This window comes from Ictidomys tridecemlineatus, chromosome 13 (assembly GCF_052094955.1).
Source record: "Ictidomys tridecemlineatus isolate mIctTri1 chromosome 13, mIctTri1.hap1, whole genome shotgun sequence".
Classification (NCBI taxonomy): domain Eukaryota; kingdom Metazoa; phylum Chordata; class Mammalia; order Rodentia; family Sciuridae; genus Ictidomys; species Ictidomys tridecemlineatus.
This window is the reverse complement of record NC_135489.1, coordinates 26,269,857-26,282,210: the sequence shown is the minus strand read 5'-3', so window position 1 is coordinate 26,282,210 and position 12,354 is coordinate 26,269,857. Positions and strand designations below refer to the sequence as shown.

General features: G+C 50.3%; 1 protein-coding gene across 6 annotated transcripts in view; it reads right to left on the bottom strand.

The window, feature by feature from the left end:
• St8sia5 (ST8 alpha-N-acetyl-neuraminide alpha-2,8-sialyltransferase 5) overlaps window positions 1-12,354 on the bottom strand; it is a 73,423-nt gene that overhangs the window by 9,747 nt on the left and 51,322 nt on the right. For 4 of the 6 annotated variants that reach the window (XM_021726520.3, XM_078030086.1, XM_021726521.3 and 1 more), the window contains one exon: window positions 2,270-2,356. In XM_021726520.3, coding sequence (XP_021582195.1) covers window positions 2,270-2,356 — 87 coding nt within the window. Of the gene's footprint in view, window positions 1-2,269; window positions 2,357-8,162; window positions 8,288-12,354 lie in introns of all 6 variants that reach the window. The other 2 variants (XM_078030088.1, XM_078030087.1) reach the window with 1 other exon arrangement.

The following is a 12,354-nucleotide window of genomic DNA, read 5'->3' as shown; positions in this document are numbered from 1 at the left end:
CACTCTGCACCAGGTGTTCCACCCAGCAATGCATTCTGGGGGCACCAGGAGACTCCACACGCTGCCTCAGTGGGTCAGATCCTGGGCACACCTTGCCACCCTGCCCTGGGGACGTGAAGCTCTGAACACAGAGGGTGTTGGACTTGAATAAGGGCACAAACCATTGCCCCCTCAAGTCAGGGACCTGGGCCCATGAGGCCCACTCCCTCCCAAAAGCAGCAGCAGCAGCAGCAGGTTGAGCACATGCTGGCTGCCTCCAGGGACACCAGCATCCAGGCAGCCCTGGAGATGGACACCTTCCCCCATAGAGCCCTGCAATGACCACTAATGAGGAACCAGGAGGAGATTTCTGAAAGCCCAAGTTCTGGGATGGAAACTTGGGTCACCATCCTGGTGACACGGGGCCTGGATTCTAGTGTCTGTTCTCCCACTGCTGGCTGTGGGGCTCCAGGCAGGTCACTTTCCCCGCCCTGAGCCTGTTTCCTCATAGGCGACATGCAGAATTGGCTCTTCCACTCTGACCCCTGTGATTCTGTGACTCCAGCTTGCCAAAGCTGGGAAAGTTATGGGATATTTTTTTTTTTAATGATTATGTCTCTTGCAGGGACTTCACTGAGAGCCCAGCTGGCTGCTAGTCACAGACAGTGGTCTTTCCTATGGAGAGGTGGGGTTCAGAAAGTTACCAAGGCTTCCAGAGGGGAGGCTAGAAGCCTGGCAGGGCATGTCACAGGTCAGCACTACAAACCAGCATCTGTCCCTAAGCTTCGCTGGTGCAGAACTCCATGTTGAATACCCTCATTGGGGAAATCGACTCATACTAATCAAACTTACAAGCAACAGACATAGGAACCAAAATGCCAGTGTCTATTTGTAGGCCTCAGGAGAGGAGCAGGACTCAGTTACAGGGCTCCTTCCTGCAGCTCAGGCCTCCCTCCCGTCCTGCACCGGGTTCCTACAACCTGCATGAAGAATCTCATCATGACACCTCCTTTTCCACATCCCTCCTCCCTGGAAGGTCTCAGCTGTCCTGGGTAGTGCTCTGTGATCCCTGCCATGGGTTCCCACGCAACCCCTGTGTTTCCCTTGTCATTTTCCAGTTGCTTCACTATTTCCTTAGGCTTGTGAATCCCACTGATGAGCCTCTCGGCCTAGACAACGGTCGTCTCGCTGACTGCCCCTGTGCTGTGCTCTACGGCCACCCTGCGCGGGCCCAGGCCTTTCTCACTCCAGGGGCATCGATCTGGGCAGCACACAGTGACCCTCTGAGGGGCAGACTACAGCACAGCCCTGGCACCGTACCACTCCTCCAGCACAGTGCTGAGGTTCACAGTCGGCTTTGAGGGAAGGTGAACCTCTGCAAACTACTTTGGGCCTGAGCAGGGTTTCTGCCATCTCACAAAGGCCGCTAGCACTGCTCTTCAGACATTCCCATTTCTGAAAATGTGCTACTTAAAACGACTGTTCTACCTCTAGACTTGGCCTGGAATGGCCACAAACTGGAATAAATGATTTATAAAGAGAATACAGAATTCTCGGTCACATTCCCTCTTCCCAAGCTCTGGGATAGGATTCCTTCATGCTGAAGCTCCCTGCACATTTCAACTTGCACCTGATGTGGAAATCTAGCTTACATCCGGGTTACCGGGTTACCTGCACCACCACAATACCATACACTCGTGGAACCTGAGCACTTGCACTAATGAAAAGAATTTTTGGATGTCTTCCATCTGCTTGCCACCCACAGCAGGACGTTAAGACAGCTCCTGTCTCTCTGGGAGTTTGTAATCTGTTCATTGTGGTTGGAGAGCAATTAGGAGATAATCTACAGCCAGGCTCAGGCGTCTGGCATGGCTGTCAGAACGCAGGCTCTGAGAAGAGGGGAGGCTGTTGTGTCAGAGGCACTGTCCCAGAGAGGGAGGCCAGGTTGGTGAGGCTGCAGAGGCCTGGGGAGGCCTCAAGCAAGGATAGCCCCCCTACTAGGCACCTCAGTTCACCCCCACTGTGTTCTGCATGTGACAGCAGTGACCTTGCAGAATTGCTACAAGGACTGCGGGAGAGAGATGGGGACAGCAGCTGTTTGGCTGCCCGCCTTGCCCTCTGTGGCCTGGGAACCTTGCCACTGCCCACACTCCCAAGCCAGTCAGGGCCGGCTCCAGGGTAGATGGCCTCCCAGAGCTGGGCCTTGCAGGTCAGAGGGACTCTGAAGAGACGGCAGTGAGAGGGACAGTGTGGCCACACCAGGAGAGGGGGGACGACGGACGGTAGGTACTTGAACTGGTTGGCTTCGGAGATGTTCATGGCCCACTTGCACATCTGGAGGCTCTTCCACCTGTCGAACAGCTCCGACTGCTTCACCCTTTGGGAGGGGAGGACAGAGAGCAGGTAAGAGGGCCAGGCCGGACCAAGTGTCTTCTTTCCAAAAATGCCCCCTTCCTGTTCCCCTGTGCAAAATCCTGGACTGGTGCTTTGAAAATAAGTATATATATGTATTTTTTATTTTCTGTGTTCTTGAGGCTCAGGCGTCTGGAGCCTTGCTAATTCCTGAAGACAGCAGCCAAGTCCCAGCCACGTGCCTTCCATGTGTAAACTGAGCAGCGCAGTCACCTCCTATTCAGAGAGCTGCTGTCCCCTGCCATAATCCCTTCAGGGCTAGCTATCAGTCAACCAGTGGCAATCCTTAAGCCTCAGAGCCTGCCACAGTGATCCAACCTAGCCAGTCCCAAAGCTGTCAGCATCACCGCCCTGCCCTGCCCATCTACCCACAAAAAACCCCACTAACGTTCTTGACGGACTCTCCCTGCACTTGCCTTCTGAATGGCTTTGGGGCTTCCCCACGGGGCCCTGTGATGGTCATTCTGGGTCTGCATGTCTTTCCACACCTGATTCCAACAAGCCATTATTCCTTGTCCCTCAGGTCTGCACAACGCTCTCAGGAAATGTTGGTTGGTTTTTTTTGTTGTTGTTATTGTTGTTTTGGTACTGGGAATTGAACCCAGGAGTACTTTTCCCATTGAGCTCCATCCCCAGCCTTTGTGATTATTCATTTTGAGAGAGGGTCTTTCTAAGTTGCTGAGACTGGCCTTGAATTTACAATTCTCCTGCCTCAGCCTCTGGAGTTGCTGGGATTACAGTCATGTGCCACCACACCCAACTCAGGGCTATGAAGGGGTGACATCAGTTCTCTAGCAGGGCTCCCGTCAAGCCTCACACTGTGCACAGCCCACAGGAGACTCAGGACCGTGGCACACCCTTCTCATCCTCCTGTCCCAGGTCAGATCACAACTGCCCAGTGACATACAAAAGAGGTGAGAAACTGGGGGTGTGCCCCCTTTCTCTGAAAGACCTTCTGCCAGGCGTTATGCTTACTGATTTTTAAATATCTGAGCATTGTTCTCAGGCACTCACAGAAAAGGGAGCATTTCAGTCATGTGTGATTTTCCCTTTGAAACTCACAAAAGAATTATTACTTAAATTATCAATTTACATTTGCATATTTGTAATTATGCATTGAGTTTCAGTACTGTATTCTTCAGCTTCCAGAGGCATGCCTAGCAAAATATAGACACTTGATAAAGATTGCTGAGTGAATGAATAAATCAAAGATACAAATTCCTACAAACACCAAGTGATCACTGAGACCCTTATATACGTTGACCCCAATGGCCACCATCTCCCGTCTACTTTTCAGAGAGTGCCTAACCTTGAAGGCCACATGCCATGTCTCACACCCTTTCCCTAATATACGTGCTCAGTGTCTTTGTCAACTTCCCTGTCCTTGGTTACGTATCCCCATTGCACTCAAGAAGTTGTTCCTTGGATCCTGTGTCACCACAGAAAAATCATTTCTGAGCCTCAGTCTCCTCATAGTAAAATGGGGCTACCATAACCCTGGGCTGCCTACTAAGAGATTGTTTTTACTATTACCACTCGGTTGGTACTTTTATGCATTTTCTTATGCTGTTAGCTCTTTGGGGGGTGGAGGAAAAAGTGAGGAGCAAAGGAGAAAGAGAAAAATCTGTATGATGACATTTGTGTTTTCCCAAGGGTGATCCATGGACTGCTACTTTAATGTAGTATCACAAGGTATATTAGCTGAACTACATGAAAGTGCTACAAAGATGGCATTTGCACATGTTTAACCAATTTTTTTAAAGAGGGGGAACCTATGGTCAAATATATTGGGAACATTGAGTATTTAAATAAAGTTCAACGCTTTATTGCAAGACTTCTCAGACCCTTTAATAAAGGAATCTCATGCGTATCATCTCCTGGAGTTATTGGATCATGGGATCCTTTTATTATTGAGCTGTTTCTAAGAATGGAATTCTACAGAAACACTGGAAATGCAAGGCAGGCCCTACACTCATTAAAAGCAATACCAAGACTTCTCTCTCTCTTGATTGTACACCATCCCCAACCAAAGGCTAGGCATGGGGGTACGTCCAGGGTCACCTAGTTCGGGGCTTTTGGAAGCTGGCTGGACTTGGGCCCTCGTGCAGAAGGAGCCCCTTAAAGGAAGCCATTCTGGTTTGATCACAAATGAGGAAGTGATCAGGAGCCGAAAGTTCCCAAGAAAACCCTACAACTCTAGTTCTTACCCCCACGGTCTCCTGAAGGACTTGAGGGAGTCCACAGGCTCTCTAGGTTATAGGCAAAGCCCATGTCCATCCACCTGGGGCATATTCTAGGGAGAATTCAGCCTCCATCAGCTTCCCGAAGGGATCATGAGTCCCAAAAAGGCAGATACCCACTTAACTATAATTTAAAACACACACACACACACACACACTCACACACACACACACACACACACACACACACACTCACACACACACACACACACACACGAAACCCAGACAAGGTTCATTCTGCAGGTGTGTCCCTGAGTTTACTTGGAAGGGGTGACAGTTGTTCCCAGTCAGGTCAAGCCTCACCAAAGGGAGGATGCATGGCTGGTAGGGGAGGGGTGGTCGCAGGAAAAGTCACAGAGGATGGTGACTACATGGGTTTGGAACCACAGGGACGCAGTTGAGACACCTCCTAACTATTGGAGGTCTGGCAGGTTATTTAACTTCTCTGAGCTCAGTTTTCTCATCTATAAAATGAGCATAATAATAGTCTCTTGCCCTCATGGGTTTTTAAATGACTAAATAAGATGACACAATAAAGGATGAGGCCCAGTGCCGGACACAGCAAGCACCAGGGGGTGTAAGTTATTACTGCTGTTCAACTGAACTGCCTTGACCCTCTGTACTTTGCATTTTTGCAAAATCCACAACCTGTCCTTACTCACTCCTGATTGTTCCCATGACAGCAAATAACCAAGAATACAGGGCTCATGCCTCACTCGGTTCACCACTGTCACTCCAGTGCCAAAGCACAGAGCAGGTAGGTGCCTGGAGATTATTTATTGAGTATTTCAACAAATGAATGAATGGATCCATAAGACTCAGTCCAAACCAAGTTCCCTAACTATTTATTGGACAACTCTAGGTGACACAAACTAGAAATACAGTCATGATCAAAACAACTCCCTGCTTGCAGGAATTCTACAGACCAGGATGGAGGCCAAGGGGAAACAAATTTATAAGGGCTCACCTGGAAGCGGTAAGCGCTGTGCAGTAGGGTGAAGACAGAAGGAAGTGGCTGTTTCAGTGAGTTGATCGGGAGGCTTTCCCCCTGCACAGAGACTGAAATGATACAGGGAATATCTGGGGAGAGTGTACCCCCGGCAGAGAAGAGGGAGTGCAAGGCTCTGGCCGGAACCCTCTTGGCATTCAGCCCTGGAAGGCGCCCCTCACATCCAGATGGAATGCAGGAGAGCTTCCTTCCGGCTTCCCAACTCCTGCAACAGCTCTCCCCACTCAGAAGCTCCCAAGAGAAGAGGTGCCACTACTCTGCAGCACCATGGCTCCCCCACGGCTCCCCTTCCAACCCACAGGCCCCTGGAGCAGCACCTTGCACGGCCACTGCTTCCATCACCTGGTGGAAACGGCCCTGCCAACGCTCCAGGCCAGGGTCCTGAACTCAACTGTGAGCAACCTCCAGGCCCCATTCCCTGGGCCTCCAGTGCCGTTGCTGCACCCTGAGCACCCAGCCTCAAATCTTGGCTCCACCCCCAACTTGCAAAGTGACCTGGGCAAGTCATTTAATCATCTGTAGAATGGATATCATCGCCTCTGCCCTGCCCATCCCAAAGGTTGCCGGAGAGATCAAATGGAATCATATGCATAAAAACAGTTTATAGGGCTGGGGATGTGGCTCAAGAGGTAGCACACTCGCCTGGCATGCGTGCGGCCTGGGTTCGATCCTCAGCACCACATACCAACAAAGATGTTGTGTCCACCAAAAACTTAAAAAAATAAATTAATTGATTAAAAAAAAACAGTTTATAGATTGCTTTACACGTACAGAGATCACCTTTACTTTAAAGACGGGCTTGCCCCAGACTCCCCTGTCCTCCATGACACCACTAACGCTCCAGAAGAGGATAAAAATGTGCATAAATCTACCAAATGAGCAGAATGGCAGGGAGGGGCCTCTAGGGGGAAGAGACATCTCAACAAGTGAAAGGAAGCCGAGCGGGTGGCAAAGGACAGGATGATAGAACAATCTAAAAGGGGAGTAGAGAGGGGGAAGGCCCTGGCCCTGGAAATGAGGGTCAGGCTATGACAGCAAAACCCACCCCTCCCCCACAACAGGCAAAGATTTAATGTGTGGCTGGGGAGCAAGACTGCTAACTCCTCTCTAAAAACTGCATCATTCCCAGCTAAAAACCTGGACCTTCTAGCTGCAAAAGGTTCAGAAACATCTAGAACAACTTCAGACGTGAAGCTCCTGGTGACTTTTAACTGCTTTAAGTTTAAATGGGCATAGGCAACCAAGGGTCACCTGGTCAACCTGAGGGAGACAGAACAGGACAAACCACCAGATAAAATGGCCACAGAGAAAACTACTCGAGGTGTAAAAGACCACTTAAAAATATCCTCCTTGGCGCATGGTGCTGCATGCCTGCAATCTCAGCAACTCGGGAAGCTGAGGCAGGGGGATGGCAAGTTAGAGGAAGCCTCAACAACTTAGAGAGCACTTGTCTCAACATTTAAAAGGTGAGAGTGGGAGGTGCTGGGGATGTAGCCCAGTGGCAAAGAGCTTCTGGGTTCAATCCTCAGTATCAAATAGCAATAATCGTTCTGCTTAATGTCTCCAGAGGTACTCAAAAGAGTACAACTTTGAAAGTAAGAAAAGAAAAACTGGGGGGAAGAGTTCATTAGAAGAACTGGAAGATGAGGTCAAGGAATTTGACCAGACAGTAGAAGCAAATGGCAAAGAGAGAAAGAGGTTGTGATTAAAAGATATGAGTGCTAGAGAAGCGATCGAGAAGACCCAGCACAGTTTTTAGATGTACTAGAAAGAGGAAGTACAGACCAAAGAAGAGAAACTGTACAGAAAGATTCAAGAGCAAGTTCCAGAGTTTGGAGACACACACACACACACATACACACACATACACACGCACACATACACACACACACACACATAAAGAGTTTGGACGTGAGCTCAGATGAAGAGGTTCAACTGGACAATGTCATTGGACATTCAGAAGTGGCCTGAGCTAACAAGATCCCAGGAGGCAAAAAAGAAAGAAAGAAACCAGATATCTGGACCAGCCATTCTCATGCTTCTCATGTAACCACGTGCTAGAAGATGGTGAAGGTCTTCAACATCCTGGGGGAAAGTCATTACTTAGGTAATCTCTACGTAGAAGAACTACAAAGGCTATTAGTCTATTTTCTGTTGCTATAACAAAATACCTGAGGCTAGTTCTTCTAAGGAAAAGACTTATTTAGCTTAACTATCTCCCACTAGGCTCCAGTTTTAAAAAAATTCCACTGCCTCAATATTGCCTCTTTGAAGTCCAAAGCTTCAACATATGAACCCTGGGGGCACAAACCATGTCCCAAATACAGCGCCCTTCAACTGGGGAAGTGTTGGGAGGGGCCTGGGCCTGGGGACCAGATGAGAGATAACCTGGGCCCTCTGATTTGAGCCTAAGTGCAAATTTTATGGAGTGTGATGGACAGCCTCCTATTTCCCCACATCTGCCCACCTGCTGTCCCTGGTCATGGCTTTCTTTGGGGGTATCTGGTGGCGTTTGTACTCACATTTGCCTTTGAGGAACCTTCTCTAGTCCCCCAGGGCTAGAATCCTCACCCACTGAAGCATGGAACCGGTGAAGACGGGGAACAGCATGTGCATGGTAGTGAGAGGTCATCACCAGAGGAGACAGCTGAGAATCGGAAGGAGTAGCTTGGGTGAGAAGGCATGCTGCAGGGCACTGGGACTTTTTATTCTTGTGAGTCTCTGTGCACTGGAGGTTTCTTGGGCAGGAGGCAGAGATCACATGAGCTGAGATGATCATCTCATTATGCGTCTTTGTTCTCCCCTTTTCTTCCACAGCCTCCTGTTTGCACCAGATCTCACCCTCTTCCTTCACCCACTCATTCGTTTCCTAGGTGTGTCCTGGACCTGTGCAGGTTGATCTCGGAGCTGCCTAGGCTCAGGTGCTGCCCTCGAGGAGCCCCAGTGCAGTGGACTTGTGAACGCTGCCCTGAGACAGCTTCCAGGGGCATGAAGCAGCTCCCAGCCCAGACGGCGGGCATCTGCCCAGTGCCTGTGGCTCCCAGCTTCTCTCCTGGCCTCATTACTGAGCTCAGCACCAAGTCCCAGACCCTGGATGGGTCATGGGCAGTGGAGAGGCCAGCTGAGGGTTCTCCTGCATGGCCACCAGCTGGATATGAGGGCAGGCAGCAACTGAATATTTTTATTTAAAAATAAAGAAGTACTAGAATGACTAAAATCAAGCATAAATAACTTGAACAAGAATTAGCAACCATGTATTTTCATAACAATTCATCACAGAATAACTCCTCCTGCATCTGACAGTGTCGGGGAGTGAGGCGTTTCTCTTGTGGGAATTTTCTGGTTGACTGATTTTTGCCATCGATTTGAGCAATTTTGCATCAAAATTATACCCAGATGAATCACAGATCTCCCTGTCTCCTCAGACAGCACCAGCTGACATTGTGTGCGCCTGAAGGGACATGAGTGTGTCTGTCCAGCAGTCTCCCTCCACAGATGGGGACGTGACCTTTTCCCGATGACTCGGGGCCAGTCGTTCATAAGTCCAGGTCATGGAGCTGAGCCGGAGCCCAGCAAAGCCTGTGGGTCCCCAGATGATGTCAGAGCTGCTCAGATCAGAGGCCAGCCTCTGGGCTTCTCTGATTTCATCCAGGGAGGACCGGAAGACCCTCAGCTTGGAGGCTCAGGAAGGAAGGCACGGGGCTTGCGGATCCCTGGCATCCCCTGGGCACACGCACTGATGCTTCATGAGTAGCCTGGGCTTCGCCTCTCCTCTCAGACCCCCGGGGCTTGGAACTAGAGAGAGAGCAGCTACTGTGGAAGAGACAGGCCATGAAAGGCACAGCTAGACCTGCAGTCACCGCCTGGGATGGCTACTTATCTCAGGAACTCAGCCCTGGGGGACTAGAGAAGGTTCCCCAAAGGCAAATGTGAGAACAAATGCCACCAGACACCCCTAGTGAAAGCCATGACCAGGGACAGCAGGTGGGCAGATGTGGGGAAATAGAAGGCTGTCCATCACACTCCATAAAATTTGCACTTAGGCTCAAATCAGAGGGCCTAGGTCATCTCTCATCTGGTCCCCAAATATCAGCTGTGATGGGGACTGTTACTAGCTGAGTTGTGTCCCTCCACAACCCATGAGTTGTAGCGATAACCTCTAGTACCCCACTGTGTGGCTGTATTTGGAGAAAGGGTCTTTAAAGAGGTCATTAAGGCAAAATTAAGTCATCAGGGTGAACTCCAATGTGACTGGTGTCCTTATAAGAAGAGGAGAGGACGCAAGACACAGACCAAGGGTCAGCCATGTGAGGACACGGGGACAGGGTGACCACTGGCCAGCCAAGGAGAGAGACCATGAAGGAAGCCAGCCCTGCTGACCCCATGCCCTCACACCCCCGGGGTCAAGCACTGTGAGGAATCGGTGTCTGTTGTTTAAGGTCCCTCGTCTGTGGAACTGTCACAGAGGTCCCTAAAGCCTGATGCAGGGACCAACACCAGCAGATAGGAATCACATGGGGAAGGACAGATCTGCAGAGAAGGACGGCCAGCTTATAGGGTTTCTCCACTTTTCCTGTCCAGATCTCGGAGTAGCCATGCAAAGACTTACGTTTTATAATTTAAAAATTCACTATGTTCCCTTTGAAAACACTGAGATATGCTTTGGATTTCCACCCAAGTGCAAAGGCCTGAAATGTTTGAATTCTGAGGAAAGACAGGGGCTCTCTGCTCACGGGCCCTGACTGAAGTCTGGTGGTCTTTGCCACTAAATCATAGCTGCTGCACAGTGCTTCCAAACAACTCCTGTGCCCTGCTTAAACCCTGCCATGGGCACCCACGGTCCCTGGATAAAGACAAAATCCCAGGTGTGGGTCCACATGGCAGGCCCCTCCCGCTGCGCAGCTGACCGCTCAAGCTGCCCTGGTCCTTCAGGGCAGGGACACAGACTCCCTCCTGGCCCAGGGCCTCAGACAAATGTTCCATCCAGGAACCTCCTGACCTAATTAGCACCTATCACCATGCAGGCTGCACCTGTGCCATCCCCTTCGGGGAGGCCTTGCCTGGCCAGCCCCTTCTCACACTAGCCCAGGTCCAATTCACTGTCACCTCTTAGTTATTCACGTCTGTTTCCCCCATGAGGGGTGGGACCACAGGGGTGGGTGGCACTCATGAGAGGTGGATTACCTCAGGGATTCACCCCAGGGAGGGAACACAGACAACTGGTGAATGCAGGGGCCATAACTGACCCAGACAATGCCAGCTGGACATTTGGCCTCACTCTTGGGCTTAGTTTATAGTTTGCATCTGAAATGTCCCCCAAGGCCCGTGTGTTGAAGGCTTGTTCAGCAGAGTGGTGCTATCAGGAGGCGCACCCTGTGGAGCACTGAAGAGGTGGGGCCTAGTGAGAGGTCTCTAGGTCATTGGAGGTGTGCCCTCAGAGGGGAAGTGGAACCCCTGAGTGAGCGGCTTTACTCAACACAGCTCCTGCCACACTGTGCTGGCTCACCACAGGCTCCAAAGCAAAGGAGCCACTTGGCCACGAACTGAGACCTCCAATTCTGTGAGCTAAAGTAAACCTTTTCTCTTTACAAGTTGATTGTCTAAGGCATTTGTTGATAGCACAGTCTCTGTACAGGACAGGCCAGAAAAACTGCTGCTGACTTCACAGGAAGTGGAGGAAGGAAAGAGGTAGAAGAAAGCAAGTCAAGCATGAGCATCGGCTGAGCACCTATCATGTGAGCCGCTGTGCATGCAGACCTCTAGGTCACCCATTTCCATGTTCGTCATTTCAGCGGATCAATAGCAACCCTTAAAAGGTAGGTAATGCTGTCCCCATTTTTATAGGCAAGGAAAGACTCAGAGAGGTTAAGTAAGTTTGCCCAACAGTACAGAGCTGATAAGGCTCAGAGTTGGCTTTGGACTTGGGTCTGCCTGAGCTCAAAGGCCATGCTCTCCCCATCACCCCACTAGCTGGAATCACATCAAATGGGTAAAGGAGGCCTGGCTCCTATCTATGTGCCATCATGGGCCAAGGTAGCTGAAGTCATGTCAGGGGACCTTGAGTCCATGTGAGAACCCAACACTGCCTGCCTTGAACATCCACCCCATCATCAGAAGTAACTGTTTATAAATAAAAACAGATTCTGCCATGATTAATACGACACAAACTCCTCTAAGTGGGTCTCTGCTGAATTCATGGCAGGCGGGCACATGCACACTGAAACGGCCACCATTTAATGTGCTTCCTGCACAGCTATAAGAGGGTACTAGATGACATATTGTGGAGGGGGAAGAGGAGCTCAGTTCTTTCACTATTTGTGTAAGAAGGCAGACTTCAAGAGTCCCCCACACAGGTGCTTATTCATGCCCCAATGTGCCCCAGATGATGCACAAGGCACGCCGGGCCCCTGGGGAGGGCTCATGGCTGGGAGAGGGCAGCATTTCCCTGGACCTTGAAGGTTGAATCGTTTAAATAATTGAAAAATCAAGACTTAATGAAACTTCAATTTAAAAATGCGACAGTAAGAGGGCCTGACCCTGCGGTGCAAAGTGCCGAATTTCAGGTGAGTCACTCAGGTGCCCTCTTCTATTTCTACACGAGAGCCCGGCGATGATAATCAAGAAGCTGTAACTGAGCTGAGGACTTAACACCCAAGTCATCAGAGGTGACCCTGCCAACCTGGCCTTCTGTCAAGAACCAGCTTCCAGGGCCTT